This window comes from Eupeodes corollae, chromosome 1, assembly GCF_945859685.1.
Source record: "Eupeodes corollae chromosome 1, idEupCoro1.1, whole genome shotgun sequence".
Classification (NCBI taxonomy): domain Eukaryota; kingdom Metazoa; phylum Arthropoda; class Insecta; order Diptera; family Syrphidae; genus Eupeodes; species Eupeodes corollae.
Window position 1 is genome coordinate 93,392,325 of NC_079147.1, and position 24,747 is coordinate 93,417,071.

The 24,747-nt window shown below is 33.5% G+C and overlaps 1 protein-coding gene across 1 annotated transcript; it reads right to left on the reverse strand.

Moving 5' to 3' along the window:
* Nucleotides 1-927: 927 nt before the first annotated feature.
* Nucleotides 928-13,291, reverse strand: LOC129941033 (homeotic protein bicoid). Its single transcript, XM_056049576.1, has 3 exons — nucleotides 12,981-13,291; nucleotides 12,846-12,903; nucleotides 928-2,540 (listed from the first exon to the last, which is right to left on the reverse strand). Exons 1-3 carry the CDS (start codon nucleotides 13,071-13,073, stop codon nucleotides 1,612-1,614), a joined length of 1,080 nt encoding a protein of 359 aa, XP_055905551.1. The 5' UTR covers nucleotides 13,074-13,291; the 3' UTR covers nucleotides 928-1,611.
* Nucleotides 13,292-24,747: the final 11,456 nt, after the last annotated feature.

Below are 24,747 nucleotides of genomic sequence, written 5' to 3' on the forward strand. Positions count from 1 at the left end.
GGAGATGTGCCTTAGTGGAAACACCTCTCCCCCTCTCTCGTTTGCTGCCCCAACAACTTTCCACTGGTGTTGAAACCCGAACTCCAGTTGAGGTACTAGGCACCCCATGTTCACCACGGGGAGGTGAGAGTAGAAGTTGATAGACAGAGGTTGGTTTTAAGAAAAACATGTGGTCACTTGTGTCCTCTTGATTGCACATGTCTACCATTTGAACATTGCCGTAGGTCGTTCGGCTTTATTTCTTGCTCCAGCTGTATTTTGAAAGGCATCACACCTAAATCCTTCCGACGTTTGTGCGTAATAGAGGCCAAATTGCTGCTAACGGCAACGAATCGATAATTGATGGTCAACACTAACACTGGCCGATACAGCTGCTATATTTTTTTCAGTTCACACTCTACGTAAGCGTGTTGGTGGTTTATTGTCCAACAATCTAAATTTGGTGCGAAATTTAGTCACAATAGCCCGAATAGTCGCTTCAGTGGGTCGATTAAACTGACCATAAAAAGGAAGCGTGTGTTATATGAACTTTCTTAACAGAGCATTTTGATAATGAAATTCAATAACTTGAAAGCTTTGTTCATTTTTAAGATGATTTATGGTTAAATTATAGATCAAACTGAAGGTGTTTGACTGCAGTGAAACAAAACATGAAACGTGAGTCAGCTTCTTAAAGCAGTGTTGCCAAAAAGATAATAGCTAAAAAATCACCCTTTACAAAACAAAAATTAATTTGTTTGTCAATATCTTTGGTGGTTCTTGAAAACACGCACAGAAATCTCTCTAAAAACCTTTGATTTAGATTCTTCCAGGGACCTCGAAACGTCGAGATATGTTACAGTTTTCATTTCGACAGTCTGAACGATTGCTTTAAGCTTCAATCATTAGCTAAAAATTAAGTTCATATTGAATATCAAAAAAATTCGAAAACTTGTTACCTTAATATACAATTAATTTATTTTGCTGCACATGAATGTCTAATTTCAAGATCTTACAACTACGAACAATTTTAATTTCAATAATTTTAACATTACTTTATAAATATTGTTAATGTAGAAATAAAATATCTACAATCTCAATGAGAAAACGTTAACTTACCGTCGAAGCCCAATTAAGTATGCAATAAGTTTGTTAATACATAACAAACTATGATACAAAATTTGTGACTTTAAGAATTTTTTGTTTAAAGTTTAAATGTTAGATCTTCCGGCACTAATTCAACTTTTTTTGAATCAAAAGGAAGCGAAACATTTTTTATCATTACAACAGTAAACTGAATTTTAAAATTCCTTTTTGACAGCGAGTGGTTTTTGAAACAACTTAGTTTCCTCATTAAAAGTTAGATATGTGTTTTAAATAATTATAGGAAATATTTATCCGCCTTTGGCTGTGAACTTGGCCCGCATGTCTCAAAGATTTGCATGATTCAATCGGGCCTGATATGAATCATGGAAAACTTTGAAACACAGTCACATACCAAAAAAGGATTGGAGAAATATTTTAAACCTAACCTTATATCTACTTAACTAATTTAATCGAACTTAGACATCTGACAAATTTGGCATGAAAAAAATTAACAACACTTATTATAAAATTTAAATAGTTAAGTTTCTAATTAAATTGTAAACACTGTGATTGGTCCGAACTATGTTGAGGTTGAGTGAAGGGTTCAGATTTGATTTTCGTGTCCGGAGCACTTGTCAATTCCTCGTAGACAGTTTCGATGGGAGGCTCGGTTCTCGGATTCTTCAAACTATCTAGAATGCCGTTGAAGACCGATTCGGCCTCGCCATGCACACTGTTCGGTGTTAGTGGCTCGACGATCTCTGATTCAGGTGACATTTGCGAGAAATAGTCCGATGTGTCAGAATTAACAGTCATAGAATTGGCATCTCCGCTTGTCGTCGAGGCTGGCGAAGGCAGAGTGTAAGGCAAGCGATTGAAATTGATGAGGGAATCGTGGAAGGAATGTAGCTGAGGGATGTGATGCGGACTAGCTGTGTTGTAGACCATTTGGGAAGGCGTCATAACTGGCAGGTGTTGCAGCCACTGATATGCAGTTTCTTGTTTTACGTTGTAACCTGTGTCATGCCTAATGTCATAAGTTGGTGTCTCTTGTTTTACGTTGTAAGCTGAAGAATTAAGGTAGATGGGTTCGTAAGAGAATTTGATGTCAATATCCGAAATTGATGGCGATGGCGTTGGCAGTGGGTTGGGGGGCGGTGGTGGTGGAGCAGTCAGAGTTGGCAAATGTAACGTATGCCTTCGGTATTGTGTTGGTAATTGTTGAATACTATTTTCATGTTGGTTAAACATTTCTTTTTCTGCTTCTCTAATTTTGATCTTACGGCGCTGATTCTTAAACCATATTCTTACTGGACCTGGCGGCATTGACAGCTTTGCTGCTAATTGTTCTGCTCTTTCGGTATTGACGTAGTTGCATTGCATGAAATAATACTTAAGCTCGGCTACTTGATCATTTGTGAAAACAGTACGGCTTCGACGCGGTCTTCGCATCACAAGGCTATTTGATAATTTTTCTGTAAAAAAATCATAAGTATGGTAAAGTTTAGGTTATAGAAAAGATTTGATAAAATTTAATGAGGTTTGTGTATTTAATATAAATAAAATATATATGCATCTCAGTTCAATAATAATATTTTGTCAGTTAGTTTTTCGGTTGCAGTATAAACATGTTCCCTTTAGTTTATTGTTTGTTTAAAACGTTATTCCGCGTTTAACGTACGCTGATGACAGACAATATTCAAATCATGAGTGCCTTTCAGAAAGAGCAATTTAAGCAGCAAAAATGTTGATGTCAACGAATTAAATCTCAAGATACAACATTTGTTACCAGGAGACTTGGTGTCATACAAATCTAATGATACAGTTTGTGATGCCACTGAAGCTGTGAATTATTAAACTGAATTTTTGAACCCATTGGATTTACCAGACATGCCACCGCATAATTAAAAACTGAAGGTTGGATCCCCGGTAATTTGGTTTCGTTATTTGAACTCACCACGGTTGTGCAACGGTACGCGATTAGTAATTACAAAATTGATGAAAAATGTTATCGAAGCCATAATTCTAAATCGCAAATTTCGAATAGATACATATTGTACAGATGTGCCAATTTAATTCAAAAGCCTTCAATTTCCAATTATCAATAAGTCTCAAGGCCAAACGATGCATGTCTGCAGCTTAGATTTGAGCACTTCATGTTTTTCACACGGACAATTATATGAGTACGTGGCGTGCTCTCCAGTGGCCAAACCATCCAGTTTGTTTATATTGGGGAAAGATGGAATCACAAAAAATATTGTACACTCTGTTGTATTAAGGAATTGATTTTGTTTTTTTTTGTAGTATTGTCATAATTAGCGATATGCATATCATTTTAAAGAATTATCTTTAGTAAATTCAAACAATTTGTAATGTGATTTGTTATTTTAGTATTTTGTCACCGTTTACAGTGCTCTATAGCTCTCCTACTTAAAGGGTGATTTTTTTGAGGTTAGGATTTTCATGCATTAGTATTTGACAGATCACGCGGGATTTCAGACATGGTGTCAAAGAGAAAGATGCTCAGTATGCTTTGACATTTCATCATGAATAGACTTAATAACGAGCAACGCTTGCAAATCATTGAATTTTATTACCAAAATCAGTGTTCGGTTCGAAATGTGTTTCGCGCTTTACATCCGATTTATGGTCTACATAATCGACCAAGTGAGCAAACAATTAATGCGATTGTGACCAAGTTTCGCACTCAGTTTACTTTATTGGACATTAAACCAACCACACGAATGCGTACAGTGCGTACAGAAGAGAATATTACGTCTGTTTCTGAGAGTGTTGCTGAAGACCGTGAAATGTCGATTCGTCGCCGTTCGCAGCAATTGGGTTTGTGTTATTCGACCACATGGAAGATTTTACGCAAAGATCTTGGTGTAAAACCGTATAAAATACAGCTCGTGCAAGAACTGAAGCCGAACGATCTGCCACAACGTCGAATTTTCAGTGAATGGGCCCTAGAAAAGTTGGCCGAAAATCCGCTTTTTTATCGACAAATTTTGTTCAACGATGAGGCTCATTTCTGGTGGAATGGCTACGTAAATAAGCAAAATTGCCGCATTTGGAGTGAAGAGCAACCAGAAGCCGTTCAAGAACTGCCCATGCATCTCGAAAAATGCACTGTTTGGTGTGGTTTGTACGCTGGTGGAATCGTTGGACCGTATTTTTTCAAAGATGCTGTTGGACGCAACGTTACGGTGAATGGCGGTCGCTATCGTTCAATGCTAACAAACTTTTTGTTGCCAAAAATGAAAGAACTGAACTTGGTTGACATGTGGTTTCAGCAAGATGGCACTACATGCCACACAGCTCGCGATTCTATGGCCATTTTGAGGGAAAACTTCTGAGAACAATTCATCTCAAGGAATGGACCGGTAAGTTGGCCACCAAGATCATGCGATTTGACGCCTTTAGACTATTTTTTGTGGGGCTACGTCAAGTCTAAAGTCTATACAAATAAGCCAGCAACTATTCCAGCTTTGGAAGACAACATTTCCGAAGAATTCGGGCTATTCCGGTCGAAATGCTCGAAAAAGTTACCCAAATATGGACTTTCCGAATGGACCTCCTAAGACGCAGCCGCGGTCAACATTTAAATGAAATTATCTTCAAAAAGTAAATGTCATGGACCAATCTAACGTTTCAAATAAAGAATCGATGAGATTTTGCAAATTGTATGCGTTCCCAAGCTCTTAAAAAATCACCGTTTATGTACCACATCCTTACATACTTCAATCAATTATTAACTTCTAGCAAAATATTCTCTTGACATTATTTTTGTGACAAAACAACGGATCAGCTAGCAGAAAAATAGAAATGTTTGTATTAAATTATTCTACGATTAAAGAGTGTGCTATTTCTCTGCCCATAACTGTATATTCATCAGACGCTGAATCCACTAGTTCTGATTATTTTTTTACTTTCTTATGATGTTGGCCTAATTATTAATTTAAGTTCCCACCCTAGAAAGCCGAACTTTGCCGAAATATGCCCAAAAACCATTTTTGTCGCTTATTGAAATACATATAGATTTTTTTTAATGCAATCATATTCTACGAATTTAAGGCAAATAAATAAGCTAATTTAGTTGTAACGGTTTTCAAAATTCCGATGTTTAAAAATTAGGTATGATAGATATTAACAACATAAAGTAACAGAAATAGGCAGTTTGACATAACTATTAGATGGGAGGGGTAATTTTTCTCAGAAGTTAGTTGGTTACATTAAAGTGGCTGTTAGTTGGGAAGTCCAACACACTTAGAGTATGGTCCGTTGTAATACCACATGGATCAGTGGATCAGCTTAACTCGTCGAACCAAATCAAGCGTAGGAGACAAATAATGTCAGAATTTTTTAGTTCGCTGGTATCGTTGAAGTGGTAGTTTCCAAGGTGGATTCTACGTCTTTGTGATAAGGTAGGGCATATGCACAGAAGATGAGAGATTGTCTCCTCCTCCTCCATGCAACTCCTACAAAGATCATTTGCAGGGGCTCCAAGTCGAATAGCAAGCCTACTCAGAGTGATTAATTGTTTTCTCTATGGTATATATATAAGGGCATATGTATAAGGGCATATTTTTATTTAAAAAAAGAGGCTGGGATGCGACCCACACTGATAACTTCCCATCCCGTCTGTCGATTTGTCTTGCTTAAAAGTTTGTCTGTATGTACTCGTATCAATTTTTACCAAATTTGTGTAGATTTTATTTTTTATGAAAAAACGGACTGTTGGATTTTATATAAAAATTACTGAATATTGAAAACAATATTTTCTGTGAAATAAAATAAGTTCGAAGCCAATATTTTTAGTTTTTGAAAAGCTATTTGAGCCGAAAGTAAATTTTTACCAAGTTTTAGTATTGTTTTTTTTTTTTAGAGTTTTATTTTTTGTAAAAAAACTGTCAATTCGAATTTTTTAAAAATTTTACCAAATGTTAAAAACAATATTTCTTATAAGATAAAATTAGTTTGAAGCCAATATTTAAAATTTTTGAAGGGATATTTGAGTCGAAAATCAATTTTTACCAACTTTTATACATTTTTTTTTTAGGTTTTTATTTTTTGTAAAAAAAACGGTCAATTCGATTTTTCTCAAAATTTGTCCTAATGTTGAAAACAATATTTCTTATAAGAAAAAATTAGTTAGAAGCTAATAGCTCAAAGTTTTTAAAAGATATTCGAGTCGAAAATCATTTTGTACCAACTTTGGTTATTTTTTTCGGTTTTTAATTTTTTGTAAAAATACTGTCAATTCGATTTTTTTCCAACTTTAACTGAATGTTGAAAACAATATTTTTTGAAAGATTAAAGTAAATTAAAGTCAATATCTCAAAGTTTTGAAAAGATATTTGATTCGAAAAACAATTTTTACCAACTTTTATACTTTTTTTTAGGTTTTTATTTTTTGTAAAAATACTGTCAATTCGATTTATAAGAGTTGGTAAAAATTGATTTTCGACTCAAATATCTTTTCAAAAATTGTAGATATTGGCTTTTAACTACTTTTATCTTTCAAAAAATATTGTTGTTAACATTAAGTAAAATTTTGAAAAAAATCGAATTGATAGTTTTTGTACAAAAAATTAAATACCTAAAAAAAAATTTAACAAGAGTTGGTAAAAATTGATTTTCGACTCAAATATCTTTTCAAAAACTAAAAATATTGGCTTCAAACTTATTTTATTTTACAGAAAATATTGTATCCAATATTCAGTGATTTTTATATAAAAACCCAACAGTCCGTTTTTTCATAAAAAATAAAATCTATAAAAAATAGTACGCAAATTTGGTAAAATCGATACTAGTACATATAGGCAAACTTTTAAGCAAGACAAATTGACAGACTGGATGGGAAGTTATCAGTGTGGGTCGCATCCCAGCCTCTTTTTAATATTGTGACGTGATACCGAAGAACTAGCAAAGTAAAAAATTCAAATAAAAGATTTGTTTATAGTAAATCAAAAATTGGAAAAAAGGGATTTTGTTTACCCAGAATATTTTATGAAAAAAAAATTATATTACTTCGAAAACAAATGTAAGCAATTAAAAATCACGTTTTTGGCATCTGGGACATTTTTTTCACTCGAAGATTTTGGTCAAAAATAACGATATGAATATCGAAATAATTGTATGTTATAAAAGATATTGCAGTTTATATTTAATGAAATAAAAAGAGGCTAGGATGAAATCTACCCTGATAACTTTCCATCCGTGTCAGTCTTTCGACTATAACCTTAACAATGAACAACAATATTTTTTGAGAGCTAAAATAATGTGAAATCAATGTCTCCATTTCTTTTTATAATACTTAAGTTAAAAACCATTTCATATCAGTATTTTGTTGTTTTGGTAGGTTTTCGTGTTTTGTAGACAAAATTGTCAGTTGGATTATTCTAAAAAATAACTAAAAGTATGCAATATTTTACATAAGATAAAATTACTTTTATTTCAATATCGATTTCATACGAAATTTTCAATCGAACACAAATTTGTATCAATTTTACGAGCCTTTTCTGGAATACTTTCATTTCTTATAAAAAAAGTTCCAATCGGATTTTTCTAAGGACATCATGTTGCTTTAATAATAAAATCAATATCTTCTCGAAACATTCGAATCCAACACCAGATTTAATCAACTTTTAGTAGTGATTTTATTTTTTGTCGATTCGGTTTTTTTTTCAAAATTTAACCAGATTTATTGACATCTTATTATTCTTGGTTCCATTAAATTATCTACTTTTTTTATTTAATACAATACGTTGTTGTTATTATTAACTTCAAATAGGAAGTTACTGTAATGGGTCCGATTTGTTAAATTGAAAATATTGACATTTCTCGACGTTTCAAGGTCCCTAGAGTAGAAATGAAAGATTTTTAGAAAGATGTATGTGCGTGCGTGTGTACGTACGTTCGTACGTCCGTACGTTCGCGAGTTTTTTTCGTCGTCCATAGCTCAAGAACCAGAAGAGATATCAATTTCAAATAAATTTCGTTATACAGGTAATAAGGCAGAAAGATGCAGAAAGGGCTCTCAAGACAATTGCGAGGGTGGTTTTTTTACCATAGCAGTTTGAAAAAAAAGGTGAACATTTTGGTTAACCCTAAATATCTTACGAACTAAAAACGCTAGAGACTTGAATTTAATTGTATATAATAAACTGTAATGTCATACCAAACAAATATATTTTTTGGAAAAATTCCATTTGACCGTTCTTTTTATAAATCGAAAAAACTGAAAAAAAATTTGTCACCTCCAAAATTTTAAGACTAAAATATGATTTTATCTCCAAAACAATTTTGTGCAACGAAGAATAATGTTTTTGGCATCTGATAAGATTTTGAGAAAAATCGAATAAACAGTTTTTTTTACAAAAAATAAAAATAAAAAAAAACATTACTCAAAATTGGTAAAAAATGAATATCGATTCAAATATCTTTTCAAAAACTTGAAATTTGGGCTTCAATCTTATTTAATCTTATAAGAAATAATGTTTTTTAACATTCAGTAAAATTTTGAGAAAAATCGAATTGACAGGTTTTTTAAAAAAAAATTAAAAACCGAAAAAAATTAACAAAAGTTGGCAAAAAATGATTTTCGACTCAAATATCTTTTCAAAAATTTGAAATATTGACTGAAAAAATGTATAAAAGTTATTAAAAATTGATTTTCGACTCAAATATTTTTTCAAAAATTGTAGCTATTGGCTTCAAGCTAATTTTATCTTATAAGAAATATTGTTTCAACATTCGATAAAATTTTGAAAAAAAATCGAATTGAAAGTTTTTTTACAAAAAATAAAACTCTAAAAAAAAAACAATACTAAAACTTGGTAAAAATTTACTTTCGACTCAAATAGCTTTTCAAAAATTAAAAATAATTGCCTTCAAACTTATTTTATTTCACAGAAAATATTGTTTTCAATATTCGGTAATTTTTATATAAAAATCCAACTGTCCGTTTTTTCATAAAAAATAAAATCTACCAAAAATAGTGCGCAAATTTGGTAAAAATTGATACGAGTACATAAAAACTTTTAAGCAAGACAAATCCACAGGCGGGATGCGAAGTTATCAGTGTGGGTCGCATCCCAGCCTCTTTTTGTTTTATTTTTCAAATTTTTAATAACAAAATAGGAAAGACAAATATCAGAAATATTTGTATTATGTGTTTTTTCTTAGTTCCATTTATAATTAAAAAAAATACTCGAATCAAGTTTTGTTTCTGCTACTACTCTTTATAAGGCTTAAATAACAGTACGTACGTAATTATGATCGCAATTCGTTTTTATGTCTTCGATATCTCAAGAAACAATAGATTTATCGACTTCAAGTAATTTGTTCTCACAGATCATAACACGAAATATGACTTTGAACAAAATGTAATGTAATCAAATTAATATTAAATAAAGCTTTAAAAAATACTATTTAAAAAAGTTAAAAATTAATTGTCGACTCTTATTTTGGAAACAATTGAAGACTTTAGTTTGAAACTAATTTTATATTATAAAAACATTGTTTTAAACATTATAGTTAAGATTTTAAGAAAAATCCAATTCTAGTGTTGTTTTATTAAGATAAAAATATTCTGAATATACTAAAAAAAATGTTTTAAAAACTGATTTGTGACTCGAATATCTTGAAAATTAGTAAAGGTATTGACACCAAAACTATTTCATGCTATGAAAAATATTGTCGTTAATATAAGATGATTTTCTAGGAAAAATGAAATATATTGTTGTTAACCCTTTCTTTAAAATTATTTTTCTAATTTCCAATCGCAAAAAGACATACAAATATTAGAAATGTTCTCATTATGTGTGTTTTCTCATAAATTTGTTAAGTGCCCAGACTCGATAGAAATAAGATCAATTTATACAAAAAATAGTGTCTGTTTTAAGTTGATAACAATTTTTATAACAAATGTTCAATAATTTTGCTAGCAAAAATAAAGCTATGAACGGCATAGCGGGACCCACTTTTTTCGACTTCTCTACCATCGTAATATCATGTTTGATTAAAATCTCGAGTTCGAAATTTTGCACGAATGCAAAACTTGCCATGTACATAGTTCCTATATATCGCAAGTAAAAATTGCTAACAACTCATAAACATGCAATCTTGACTTAACTATCTTGAGAACAAATTAAAAAATTAGTTCCAAAACTCTTTCTTAATAAAGAAATATTGTTATTTATGGTGACATTTAAAGACATTATTTGTTTTTTTTTTTATAGAAAATTAAGTGCTATTAAAATATATTAATTTAAGTTCTTGAATACGTTTAAAAAAAAAGAAAAACGTTTAAACTTAAATATTTAATTTCATAGGTACTCTTTCAACTTCACTAAAAAAATACGTTTCTGAAAAAATTATAATTTTAGCTTTTAAAGGGCGCCAATGGGAATTTTTCTAATTTAGAATTATTAAGAATTTGATTTAATGTGTTTCTTCTTAAAATTAATTCCCATAATTTCCTACTGTAATCGGTCCGATTTTTTCGATTTGAAAAAACATTTCTTTACTAGAATCTAAATAAAAGACTTTTAGAGAGATGACTGCGTGTGAAAGTACGTGCATACTTCCGTATATCCCTACGTTCGGGAAGCTCTTTTTCTTCTTTCATTCCCTAAGAACCAGTAGAGATATTGACTTCAAAAAAATGTTGTTATACAAAGATGCCAAAAAGAGCCTTGGATGCAACCCACACTGATAACTTCCCATCCCGTCTGTCGATTTGTCTTGCTTAAAAGTTTGTCGATATGTACTCGTATCAATTTTTACCAAATTTGCGTACTATTTTTTGTAGATTTTATTTTTTTATGAAAAGACGTATACATATTTGGATTTTTAAATAAAAATACTGAATATCGAAATATTTTTAAGTTTTGAAAAGCTATTAGAGTCGAAAATCGATTTTTACCAACTTTTGGTAATTTTTTTTAGGTTTTTAGATTTTTGTAAAAAAAACTGTCAATTCGATTTTTCTCAAACTTTGTCCTAGTGTTGAAAACAATATTTCTTATAAGTAAAAATTAATAAGAAGCTATTATCTTAAATTTTTGAAAAGATATTTGAGTCGAAAATCATTTTTCACCCACTTTTGTTAATTTTTTTCCGGTTTTCAATTTTTTCTAAATAAAACTGTCAATTCGATTTCTTTCAAAATGTTACTGAATGTTGACAACAATAATTTTTGAAAGATAAAACTAAATTAAAGAAAATATCTCAAAGTTTTGAAAAGATATTTGAGTCGAAAATCAATTTTTACCAACTTTTATTAATTTGTTTTGGGTTTTTATTTTTTGTAATAAAACTGTCGATTCGATTTTTCTCAACATTTTTCAGAATGTTTAAAACAATATTTCTTATAAGATAAAATAAGTTTAAAGCCTAAATTACAAGTTTTGAAAAGATATTTGAATCGATATTCAATGTTACCAATTTTGAGTGAGGTTTTTTTTTTATTTTTATTTTTTTATAAAAAAAACTGTCAATTTGATTTTTCTTAAAAATTTATCAGATGTCAAAAACATTATTCTTCGTTGCACAAAATTGTTTTGGGAATGAAATCATATTTTAGTCGTACAAATTTGAAGGTGACAAATTTTTTGTTTCAGTTTTTTTTTTGGTTTATAAAAAAAAACCGTTAAATGGAATTTTTCCAGTATAAAAATATACTTGTTATACTGTAACGTGTACAGTTTATTATATAAAATTTAGTTCAAGTCTCTAGCGTTTTTGGTTCGTAAGATATTTAGGGTTAACCAAAATGTTCACCTTGAAACGTCAAGAAAATTTTCAATTCGACAAAGCGGACCCATTCCTATGGGAAGTAAAAAAATAGTTTACCTGAAAAATCTCACAAACCAACAACCCTCAAAACAAATCTATAATTATAAATCTAAAAAACTGAAAAAAAAAATAATTATTGTCATCTTGAATACTTTGGAAACAAAAAATGACTCTATCTCCAAAATAATTGTATGCAACAAAAAATCGAATTGAGAGTTTTTTTTTACAAAACATAAATAAAATATTACTAAAATTTGTAATAATTGGTTTTCGACTCAAATATCTTTTTTAAAAATTGAAAATATTGCGTTCGAAGTAATTTTATTCTAGACATTTAGTACAATTTGTGAAAAATCGAACAGTTTTACAAACAAATTAAAATCTACCAAAAATAGTTCTCAAATTCGCTAAAAATTGATGTCCGATTTTCAATGTCCAGTGAATAAATTAACTTATTGACTTTAAAATGATTCCATTTTGCGCTAATTATTTGTTAGAAAATCGTTTGTACGAAAAATACAAACATTCAAGAAATGCTACTAAAATTGGTTTTCAACTAAAAGTTGATTTTGAAATCAAACAATTTCATCATATGCAAAATATTGTTGTTAATTTTTTAGAAGAATTTAACTACTGATAACTTTCTTAAAAAAAACAAGAAGTAATAAATTATTTGTGACATATCCAATTTTTCAACTTTTTTTTGCAATTTTGATGTTTTTGGAAATCATTAACGATTCATAAGAAAAATTCAACTCTTTTAATATCCTTCCAGTTTTATTTAAAATTCTTCTAAGACTTACTGTAACCAATGTAATTTATTTAGAGCTGGTACATGCGACCACAATAAATAATTTGTATATTTGGTCATTACTTAATTAAGCCCTTCTATAAAACTAATAGAATTTCATACACAAACATTTTCAAATTTATATAATTTTTACGAACTTTACATATTATTTAATAAGGTCACTTACCTTGTTTAATTTCTTTTCCATAGGTTCTCCTTCTGGTTGGATATTGTTCCTCCAATGACTTAAAATAGAAACAAGAAAAATCAATTAATTTTAAAAATTTGAACCTTCACATAAAATAGAAATTGATTTAATTACTAAATATCGATTTTCGTTCAACATTGTCGTTGGTGGAATTTTGATTGAATCCAGGTTTAAAAAAGTCACACATGGTTGTGGTTCTTCCGCCATTTGTTTCCACAGGATTTATTTATTTATAATTGTTTTATTTGTAAATTGCATTTGTTTGTACACAGATGACGTATGCGAAAGAAGAATAACCTCTATAAAAATTTAAACAAAATTAATATAAATTCACAATTTTGATTTTTACACATTACAATTTATATTTTTATTTTTTGGAGGGAAATTTCCGAATTAAGATCAAATCTTATGTTCTTCGTCTGCTTGCTAGAAATTTTGTGAGTTTTTCGTTTTGACATTTATACTTCTTTCGTGGTTAATATATTTTACTGTTTAAATTTTTAATTTCAATCATTCCACTAATCCGTTAACGACAGGGAGAGACAAATTTTAAAGGAGAATTTCTCTACTAAATATTCTGTAACATTTTAGAAAAATAAAACAAATGGTTTGGTTGAGAGATGAGAGAAACCCTAATTTTTGTATTAATTGGTAAAATAATTATAATAAAGACCAAAAAAAAGAATTATTTTGAATATTTTGTTAAACAGAAAAAGATTTCTAAATGTTTATGCGTAGGTATAGGCATAAAAAAGAAGACAATTGTAGTTTAAAACAAATTCGCAAGAGAGATAGAAATTAAATGAGTTTCTAGAAAACAAGAAAAATTTAATTTCAAAAATTAAATTATGCGCATTTTTAATACTTTTTCAAAATATATGTATGTATATGTACATTTAAATATGTTAGAAATTTAAACGAAAAAATAACAAAAATTGTATTGTATTTAATAATCGAAGCATTTGATTTTCCTAGGAATTTTTGATAGGCAGTTGGAGTTACGAGAAGTGATTTTTTATTATTATAATAATAATTATAATAATCTTATAATTTTCGTCTATTGACGAACTATCGAAAAATATTTTTAAATTATTGTCGGAAGAAATCAAATTGGGAAATATATTCAGTGCTGCCAAACTAACTACTGTAGCGCCATCTTTCTTTCAACGACTCAACTTTTAGTTGATACTTAAACCGTTTTGCATTTGTAAAGTTCTTTCAACAACCATGAGGTGAAGTTGGAGAAGACAATTCTGAAGCAAGAGGTAAATAAAATATTAGGTGAATTTAAAATCAATAATTTTGATTACATTCTCAAATAGTCTGGAAGGTGTAGTTTGATTAACTTGTTTTTCAAAAATAAGAAATAAATATCCAATTTTGATATTTGTTTGATTAAATGTGTTTTTGTTTTGGAATTTTGAATTTTGGTTGTATATTTACCCGCTTTAAAAAAAACCTTACACAGGTGAATTGTTTCTTACTTACTTTACTTAAGGTGGCGCTACAGTCTGTGCCTCAACCATCATGTGTCTCCAGTTTCGCACGCCAAGTTGGTTGAGGTCCTCTCCCACCTGAAGAATTTTTCTCTCGAACCATCCTAAGACGCTCTCATCTTTCTTTGACAGGGTCCAGGCCTCAGCGCCTTAAATGAGAACCGGGATGATAAGTGTGTTAATAGCGGTGCCTGGAAAGACAAAGTCCTTAACTACCTCAAAGTTATAGCTGTCCACAGTGACGTTTTGTCCAAGACGTCGTTGTTCAGTGTCTATTTTTGATGACAGCATATACTTGGTCTTGCCCTCATTGACCACTAAACCCATCTTCTTCGCTCCCTTCGCAATGCTCAAAAACGCTCCACTAACATCACGCTTTGATCTTCCATTTATGTCAATATCATCTGCGTATCCGAGTAATTGGATGGACCTTTGGAAGATTGTGTCTCGCACTGTTGATGGTTGAGTTTTGCACAGTTCTTTCCAGAACGATGTTGAAGAAGTCGCGTGGCAGTGCATCGCCTTGTCTAAAACCTTTTTTGACATCAAATGCATCGGTAAGATCCTTTCCGACCTTGATAAAGCAGCGTGCATTCTCCATCGTCATTCTGCACAAAGCTTGACAGGGATGCCAAAACTAGACATTGCTCTGTAGAGCTCTTCCCTATAGATGCTGTCATACGCCGCTTTAAAATCGATGAAAAGATGGTGGGTATCGATTTGAAGTTCCTGGGTTTTTTTCAAAATCTACCGTAATGTGAATATTTGGTCGATAGTGAACTTTCCTGGTTTGAAGCCACACTGATGAGGACCAATCAGGTTGTTGACGAACGGCTTCAGACATTCACATAATGCAGCGAAAAGGATCTTATACGCAATGTTAAGGAGACTGATGCCTCTGTAGTTGGCGCAATTAAGAGGATCTCCTTTCTTATGTATCGAATTGTTTCTAAGAGATATTAAAAATCTTATTAATGACGTTTCAAAAATCAATAAAATTGCAAGCAACCGAATTTTTTTTACCAAAGAGACGAGTATATTGTATAGGATTATCCATTTTGAGGCTTCAAAAGTAAAATTTAACAAAACACACATACAATGTTTTTTTCATGCGATATTTCTTTTTAACTTCCCATAGAAAGTTATTGTAATGGGTCCGATTTGTCAAATTAAAAATGTTGACATTTCTCGACGTTTCAGGGTCTATAGAGAAGAAATACAAAATTTTTAGAAAGATGTCTGTGCGTGCGTGCACGTACGTTCGTACGTCCGACTTTTTTTCGTCGTCCATAGCTCAAAAACCAGAAGATATATCGACTTCAAATAAATTTTGTTATACTGAATAGTAATGCAGAAAGATGAAGAAAGGGCTCTCAAGAAAATTGCGTGGGTGGTTTTTTTTACCATAGCAGTTAAAAAAAAAAGGTGAACATTTTGGTTAACCCTAAATATCTTACGAACCAAAAACGCTAGAGACTTGAATCAAATTTTATATTATAAACGAACCTTATGGAAATATTCTTGAAATTTCATGATGGCCTTGAAATTTCTCCTTAAAAGTGATAGTAGACCGAACCTCTTTTGCGCCGTTTATCTCTTCAAAACGACTATCTCATATTCAAAAATCCCGTACAGATATGAAGAAATATTATCGCTCCTAACCTAAAGACCACTAAACCTAAATGCCTTAGCCTTTACTATCAAAATGTAAGAGGGTTAAGGTCTAAAACTTCTGCCGTCTTTAATAACTCCCAAAACCTTCCTTGTGACATCCTTGCCCTTACCGAAACCAACCTCACACCTGATATCCTTAGTACTGAACTCTTCACTATCGACTATTCCATCTATCGAATGGATGTCGTAGAATATGCGAGTAATACACACGGTCGTGGTGTGCTTTTAGCTATCGCACTAGTAATTTTGAAAGCTCATTACTCCGTATTCCCACTTCAATCGAATTTGAAGGTGTATCAGCTAAGATTGCACTGCCTAAGTTTTGGTTTTTTGTTCTTTGTTGTTACATTCGACCAGCCCAACAAATTAAAGCATACCAAGCCGCTGTTAATGCCATTGATTATCTGCTTGAACTTGTGCAACCTAATGATTTATTCATCGTTCTTGGAGACTTTAATCTTCCCCATCTAAATTGGTCCACCTCAGATGATCAGACATCCTTCTTTTCAACTAACATCTCTTCTGAATCTAAATCGCTGTTCATTGATCTAAATGGAGTAGCAAACTTTATGGGGAGACACCTCGATCTCATATTCTCATCTGATTGCGATAACTGTGTTGTCTCTCCGAGCCCTTACCTTCTCTCAACCTTGGATCGCTATCGTCCTCCCCATTATCTTTTCTTCCCCATTGAATTTGAAAACAACTTTTTTGTTATGATTTTCATAGGTCTGATTTCTCCAAACTTAACAATCTTCTTAGCTCAGACGACTTTGAATTAAGATCCCTCCACTTAACAGTTGAGTCCCTTACAGTTTGGTTTTATTTGATTCTTTCGTACAGTATTGAAGAATCAGTACCGTTCTCTCGTAGAAAAGATTTCACCTCTGCTCCCCCTTTGTACAACAGAGAGCTACGTAGCCTAAGAAATACCCGTAACAAGCTTTGTAAGATCTTTTTACAGTCCAAATCTGATACTGATCACAACAACTATATTCCCGCCTACAATTCTTTCTCTGAATTAAGGGAATCCCTTTATAACCAATACCTTAACCAAATGGAAAATAACCTTCTTTCTGATGCAAGGAAATTTTTCAAGTTTATAAATGTCAAACGAAAATCTGATGGGTTTCCACCTTCAATGAGTTTTTCCAACATAATCTCCTCTGATCCAACAACCATATCAAATCTATTTGCTAAATACTTTAGCCAATCGTATACTGAACATCTTCATGATCCTGATCCCCACTACTTAAGCTATTTAGATGGTTGCACTCAAACCTCTCTTTCATCGTTTACAATAACTGATAAGAAATGGTACTTGCCAAAATCGTAAGCCTCAAAGAAAACTTTAGCCCTGGTCCCGATCGATGGCGTCCCATCAGTGGTTCTAAAAAAATGTATGCATTCTCTGTCAAAGTCTCTAACTGCACTCTTTGAACTCTCTCTTTCCCAAGGTGTGTTTCCTCATATATCGAAAGATTCATTTATATTTCCCATTCATAAACAAGACAATAAAACTGAAATTAACAATTATAGACCTATTGCTAAGCTTTTATGCATTCCAAAACTTTTTGAAAGCTTAGTTTATGATTCCGTTTATTTCCATTGCAAGCTTTTATTCTCCCCCGCTCAAAATGGTTTTCTTAAAGGTAGATCCACTACGACTAACTTAATTGAATTTATATCCAAAGTTTTGTCAGCCCTTGAGAATGGCAAAGAAGTTGATGTTGTATACACTGATTACATCCCATCTCATAGAGTATACTACTTCCTTACTGACGCCGTCAACGTAGTCGATTCTATTAGTGATCTTGGTATTATGTGTGACAAACACCTGAATTCCTATTCCCATTTTGACCAAATTATTAATAAAGCTAATACATCTCTCGGTTTTATTAAGAGATGGTCAAAAGAATTTTCCAACCCCTATGTAACTAAAGTGCTTTACATTTCCCTAGTCCGTCCTCATCTTGAATGTGCATGCCAAGTATGGTCTCCCTTTTATGAAAACCTTTCACTCAGAATTGAAAATGTTAAAAGACGTTTCGTTCGATTTGCCTTAAGTGGCCTCCCCTGGGATGATACATCCAACTTGCCTCCTTATGCCGATCGACTAAAACTGATAGGTTTGCAGCCCTTATATATTAGACGCAAAAACGCTGATATATTATTTGCTCACCAATTGTTAATGGGCAATATAGATTCCCTGGCACTCCTGAGTGATATTCGTCTTAACACCAACCCTCGAAATCTGCGATCTGTTTCCCTTTTCTATATACCTCATCACCGCACTAATTACGGGCACTTTGAACCAATGTCCAGAATTCTTCGTCACTGCAACGCTGCTATGGTAGTCTTCGATTTCAACATTTCCAAATCCCATCTGAAAGATACCCTTTACTTTCTCCCTTTTTGAGTCCGAATTCCTCGTCCTTTGTAATTTTAAGTCATATAAAATCAAAATTGTTAGTTCTTGTACATTAAAGAGCTTTTATGTGGGCCTTAGGGCCCACATGAATTAATGTTGAAAACTGATAACAAGAACTGCAAAAAAAAAAAGCTAGTGTTAAGTTAAGTTAAGTTATGATAGCTTATATTAAGCTGAATAAACCAAGTAACGGTTTTTTTATATATCAAACAAACTGGAAAAAAAAATGCCACCTCGAAAATTGTATGATTAAAATATGATTTCATCTCAAAAACAATTTTTTGAAACAACAAATAATGTTTTCAACATTTGGTGAAATTGTGAGAAAAATCGAATTGACAGTTTTTTACATAAAATTAAAAACCTAAAAATCTTAACAAAAGTTGGCGAAAAATGATTTTCAACAGAAAAATGTCTTTTCAAAAATTTGAAATTATGGCTTCAAACTAATTTTTACTTATAAGAAATATTGTTTTCAACATTCGATAATATTTTGAGAGAAATCGAATGGATAGTTTTTTTAACAAAAAATAAAAACCTAAAAAAACAATACTTAAACTTGGTAAAAATTTACGTTCGACTTAAAAAAAGTTTTCTATATAAAAAAATTAAAACTACATAAAAACGTTTTTGCGATTTGACTGAATTATTTTTTAAGAATTCTGCTTAAATCTTTTCAATTATTTGCTGACATAACTATTATTTGTACCACTTGCTATTCGATTATAAATTAATTACCGATAAATCAAGTCTTTGTCTGTGTCAATTTCAATGTAAGCTAAAGGTACAAGGAATGTTAGTTACCTTTAGGTGCTAGACCATAATAGGGTTGGCAATAATTTTAGACTATACCTACGTAAATGTAGGTATGAGGAAATATATAAGCATTTTATGTGTGTCTACATTTGTACGTGAATGAACCATTATTATATTAAACTATAGCTGTATATCTATAGGTATAGAATAAATGACCAGAATTCGTATCCATATAACAACCCTAACAATAATTGCATTCAGTCAGCCGGCCAAAGCATTCAACCCCAAAGAAACAGGAAACTGGGTAATAAATTACAATATTTGACATTTTTAAGCTGAAGTGAACGAAGAGATTCGTTTGATTTCATTTGTCTGAAAGACAAAAGGATGATCAAGGACAATACAAAATTGTACTTTTATTTTTCCTTTCTTTTTTAGTTTTGGTGAAGAACATGCAAGTTGTTAGGTAGTTTCTAAATGGACAAGTTTTTCTTGTGTAAAAAATAAAAGAATAAAGAATATTATGTTTTTTTTTATTGAGGACAAAATATGTATGCTGTCCCAGACGGTGTTGAATTTTCGACGACGAATGAATGAATGAATGTCATGTTAACCATTTTATAAACCTTAATTCTGTGCAATTTGTAAACAAAAAGGTAGCTTAATATGAACTTAAGGAACAAATTAAGCAAATAGTTTGTTCTTTGCGAATTGCAATCGGATTGTAACGAACTGTCAAACTCAATTCGCGTTTCACATACGATCCACACTTCAACGAATGAAATGTTCGTACGCGGGTAAACCTAAAAATGTCATTCTAGTAATGGCGAATAAAAACAAACCATTTGAAAGAAATGTCATAATGTACTTTCATTCGTTTGTCACTCTCATGTGAATAGTCCCTAAAGATGGTAAGATGCAATGTACCTTTTAAAATCTTGTTAAAAATTATTTAACAACCAATTAAGATAGAAAAGTGGGCGTACGCCTTACGGGCCTTGCACATGAGAGCGAACAACGAATGAACTAATGGACGAACAAACAATTTGGTAGTAACGAATTGCACTGAGGTTACTACGAACTGTCAAACTCTATTTGCGTTCCACATACCATCCACAATGCAACGAATAAATTGTTCGCACGCAGCATAACCTCAAGATTATACCACTTTTGTTTTGTTTGTTGTCTGCGAATAAAAATAAAGCTCATGTCAAAGCAAAGTCTAAAATGCGAACATCCACAGTTCGCAGTTCGTAGCTCATGTGCAAGATGCTTTACCGCTCAGTCCGTTTTAAATGCATATGAATCTATAGCATCTATTGTTATACTACTATATGTATTTTTATAACTGAAAACTTAGCAAAAAATTCTAATGATAATAAGAACTTAGGGCTCTTTTTGTGCTAATTCAGTGCTCTAAGGGCAAAAATCCTTTCCTCCAAAAACTTAAGGAGTTTGCAACCTTTAAAACAGAGTTTTGCAAATTTTCAAATTTTTACAGTTTTCAAAAGAAACTTTTTCTTAACTTATATATATTTTTTTGAAAAAATCTTCAAAATGACCAATTTTTGACACATCCTATTAAAAAATGGATATTTCTAAAATTACAATTATAACAATTTGGAATTTATTTCCATCAAATATGACTGAGACAACATAAGACCTGGTTTAGAAAAATAACTATTTAAAGTGTTCCTCATTCATTCATTCATTAGTTCCTTAGAAAATTTAAACGCAAAATAATTGTTCTATGAAACCATTCAAATGGTAGACATGTGCATTCAAGAGGACACAGGTCTTTCTCAAAACCCACATCTGTCTATCAACTCCTACTTCACCTCCCCGTGGTGAACATCGGGTGCCTAGTACCTCAACTGGAGATTGGGTTCCAACCCCAGTGGAAAGTTGTTGGGGGCAGCAAACGAGAGAGGGGGGAGAGGTGTTTCCATTAAGGCACCACTCCTTATCCAGGCGGCAGCGGACGAATTCTATAGATGAAATCAACGGTGGCGTCTACAATTCCACTAAGGTTGAACTACTTAGTGAACACCTTATAGGACTTCTTCGACTTATTCGGAGCCCAGGCCTATAAGGAGCGGTTTTATCCGGCTCCCCATCCTTTGAGTTATACTTAGGATTTGGCCCTCCAGGTTGGCCACGTAAAAGCTTCATAGTTGCGAAGCACCAATAAGACTCGGATACGGACGGATTTACTGTTGACAACCAACGCAAACGAATTAAGGACAACGACCTTCGGATATGCACATGGAATGTTAGGTCCCTTAACAGAACACGTGCGGCCGAAAAATTAGCGGAGGCCCTAGACCGCTATAAAGCAGACATCACCGCCATCCAGGAAATGGGATGGGCCGGGCAAAAATAGGATGAAAAACTGCGATATTTACTATGGTGATTGCTACCATGAAAACCAACAGAGCTTATTTGGATGCGGCTTCGTCATTGGAGCCATCAAGGCTAAATTCGGCAATATTAGCCTGATATACGCGCACGCCCCACAGAAGAGAAAGACGACAACACCAAAGATATGTTTTTCGAGCTCTTTGACAAAACATATGAGCAGTGTCCTAGCTACAATATTAAAAGTGTCCTGGGCGATTTTTGCCAAGCTAGGAAGGGAAGACATCTGTAGTGGAATAATCGGAAGGAACAGCCTACACGACAACACTTTCGACAACGAATTCAGGCTCATAGATTTCGCTGTGTGGCGAAACGTCATGGTAGCCAGTACGCTTTTTCCACACCTCAACATCCACAAAGGAACTTGAACTTCTCCAGATCAATCTACCGTCAACCAGATTGACCATATTGCCATCGACGCCAGATACGTTTCCAGCATCATGGATGTACGAACTTTCCCAGGAGGTAACATCGACTCGGACCACTACCTTGTTGTAGCCGAGGCAGCACTTTGGATTTCCAGACCCAAGGCAAGACAGGGAGGAGCTGGGAGAAGGTACAACGTTGAACGGCTACAATCGCAAGAGACCGCCAAATCCTTTTCCGACCGAGCTACAAGTAACCTCTCTCGAAGTTCTCTGCCGCCAACACAATGTAACGAAAACCAGTGGCAACATTGCCAAGATGCAATCAGAGAAGCCGTCTTTGACGTGCTGGGTTTCAAACAGCCACCAACAAGGAACCCCTGGTTTGATGAGGAAAGTCGGCAGGCAAATGCAGCCAAACAAAAGGCACGCAAAGCGGCGCTGCATAAAAGGCCGAGAGCTGCTCATGAGCTCTATGAGCAGAAGAGGCGAGAGGAACGCCGACTTCTTAGAAGGAAAAAGAGAGGGCATGAGAAGCGTGCGGTCGAAGATGTTGAAAGGTTTAAAAGCTGGAATGAAGTTCGAAAGTTTTATGAACAGGTGAAACGAAATTCACAGGTACATAAACCTAGAACCGAAGGCTGCAAAGACTAAATTGGAAACATCATAGTGGAACTACAGTCAATGCTGAGGATATGGAAGGACCACTTCTGCAGATTGTATAACGGCGACGACGAACTGAATTCCGCTGTCAGGCCAGTCCTCCCGACTTAGACGAAGTAAAGATTGCCATATCTAAGCTGAAGTCCGCTGGAGCGGATGGCTTGAATGCCGAGCTCTTTAAAGCAGCTGGAGATAAGTTGGTTAGGAGCATGCACCAACTTATCTGTAAGATATGGTCCGAAGGAAACATGCCCGATGAATGGAACCTCAGTATTGTTTGTCCGATCCTGAAAAAAGGAGACCCTCCAAACTGCACCAACTACAAAGGAATCAGTCTACTTAACATAGCCTGTAAAATTTTCTCTGCCGTAATATGTGAACGTCTAAAGCCTATCTTCAACAACCTGATAGGTCCTTATCAGTGTTGTTTTAGACCAGGAAAGTCCACAGTCGATCAAATAATCACATAAAGGCAGATCCTGGAAAAAATCCCAGAACACCAAATCGACGCCCACCATTTTTTCATCGATTTCAAGGCCGCATATGACAGCATCTACAGGGACGAGCTGTATAGAGCCATGTCTAGTTTTGGCATCCCTGTCCCTCGTCCGTTTATGCAGGATGACCATTGAGAATTCACGCTGCTCCATAAAGGTTGGAAACAACTTAATACAACCTTTCGATGTCAAAAAAGGTTTTAAACAAGGTGATGCGCTGTCATGTGATTTGTTTAATATCGTGCTTGTAAGAATAGTGCAGAGCTCACACGTCAAAACTAAAGGCTATCTTTCAATAGTCTGTACAATTACTAGCATATGCTGATGACACTGACATAATCGGAAGAACTCAGCCTGGCACAGGCGGCATAATGGGTTTAACGGTTAATGAAGGCAAAACAAAGTACATGATGTCGTCAAGAAAGGACATACAACACAGACGTCTTGGTCAAAATCAAAACGTCACTATCGACAGACGTAACTTTGAGGTAGTCAAGTACTTCGTATATCTATGCTCCGCTGTAAACGCAGAAAATTACACCAGTGCTGAGATCAAACGCAGAATAACTTTTGCTAACCGCTGTTTCTTATCATCCCCGTCCTGCTATATGGTGAAGAAGCATGGACTATGTCTAAAGCGGATGAAAGCACCTTGGGTCGAATCGAGAGAAAAGTTCTTCGTGTGATCAACGGTTAAGGTGGCGCTACAGTCCAGTGGGAACTAGGGCCTCACCCAACAAACTTCTCCATTTAGCTCGGTCCCTAGGTAGATGTCTCCAGTTTCACGCTCCAAGATGGGTGAGATCACTTTCCACTTGTGCACGCCACCTGATCCGCGGTCTTCCTCTACTGCGTTGTCCTGTTTGTGTGGACGCAAAGACTTTCCCGACCGGAGCAATGGTTTCCATGCGCTCTACGTGCCCCAGCCATCTTAGTCGTTGGACTGTTACCCTTCTGGCTAGGTCTACGTCGCTGATAAGCTCGTCGTTCCATCTTCTCCTCCACTCCCTTCGACGCATACGGGACCGTAGATCACACGAAGAACTTTTTTCTCGAACCGATCCAAGGTGCTTTCATCCGCTTTTGTCATAGTCCATGCTTCTGCACCGTATAGCAGTACGAGGATGATAAGGGTCTTATATAGCAACTGTTGGATGCTGCCGCCAAGATTAACTCAGAACGCTACCCGATGTCGTCCTTCGTTAAATATTTTATGTAATTGAATTATTTGTATATGTGTTATAAAAATTGTTAAGAAGTTGAAGGTGACAAAAGGTCACGAATAAAAGAATTGTTACTTCTATTATAACGTTCAAAGAGTGTGTTTCATTTATATCCTTTTTTCATTGTTTCCATTTAAAATTATAATTCCAAATTAAACTTACTTTTTCATTTAACTCAGAACAACAACACTTTGGTCCCTCGAGAGAGGACCATACCACTCAATTGCTTTCTTAGTCCAAAGAAAACGGTAGATTGATCTGGAGAAGTTCAAGTTCCTTTGTGAATGCTGAGGTGTATAAAACGCGTACTGGCTACCATGACGTTTCGCCCCCAGCAAAATCTATGAGCTTGAATCGG

Bases quoted from the DNA above. Each gene is read 5' to 3' on its own strand.
- LOC129941033 (XM_056049576.1), bottom strand. From the start codon at position 13,073: ATGGCGGAAGAACCACAACCATGTGTGACTTTTTTAAACCTGGATTCA. The intron at 12,904-12,980 runs GTAATTAAATCA...TTCTATTTTAAG, and splicing joins TGAACGAAAATCGATATTTA to TCATTGGAGGAACAATATCC. The intron at 2,541-12,845 runs GTAAGTGACCTT...ATTTTTTTACAG, and splicing joins TGGAAAAGAAATTAAACAAG to AAAAATTATCAAATAGCCTT.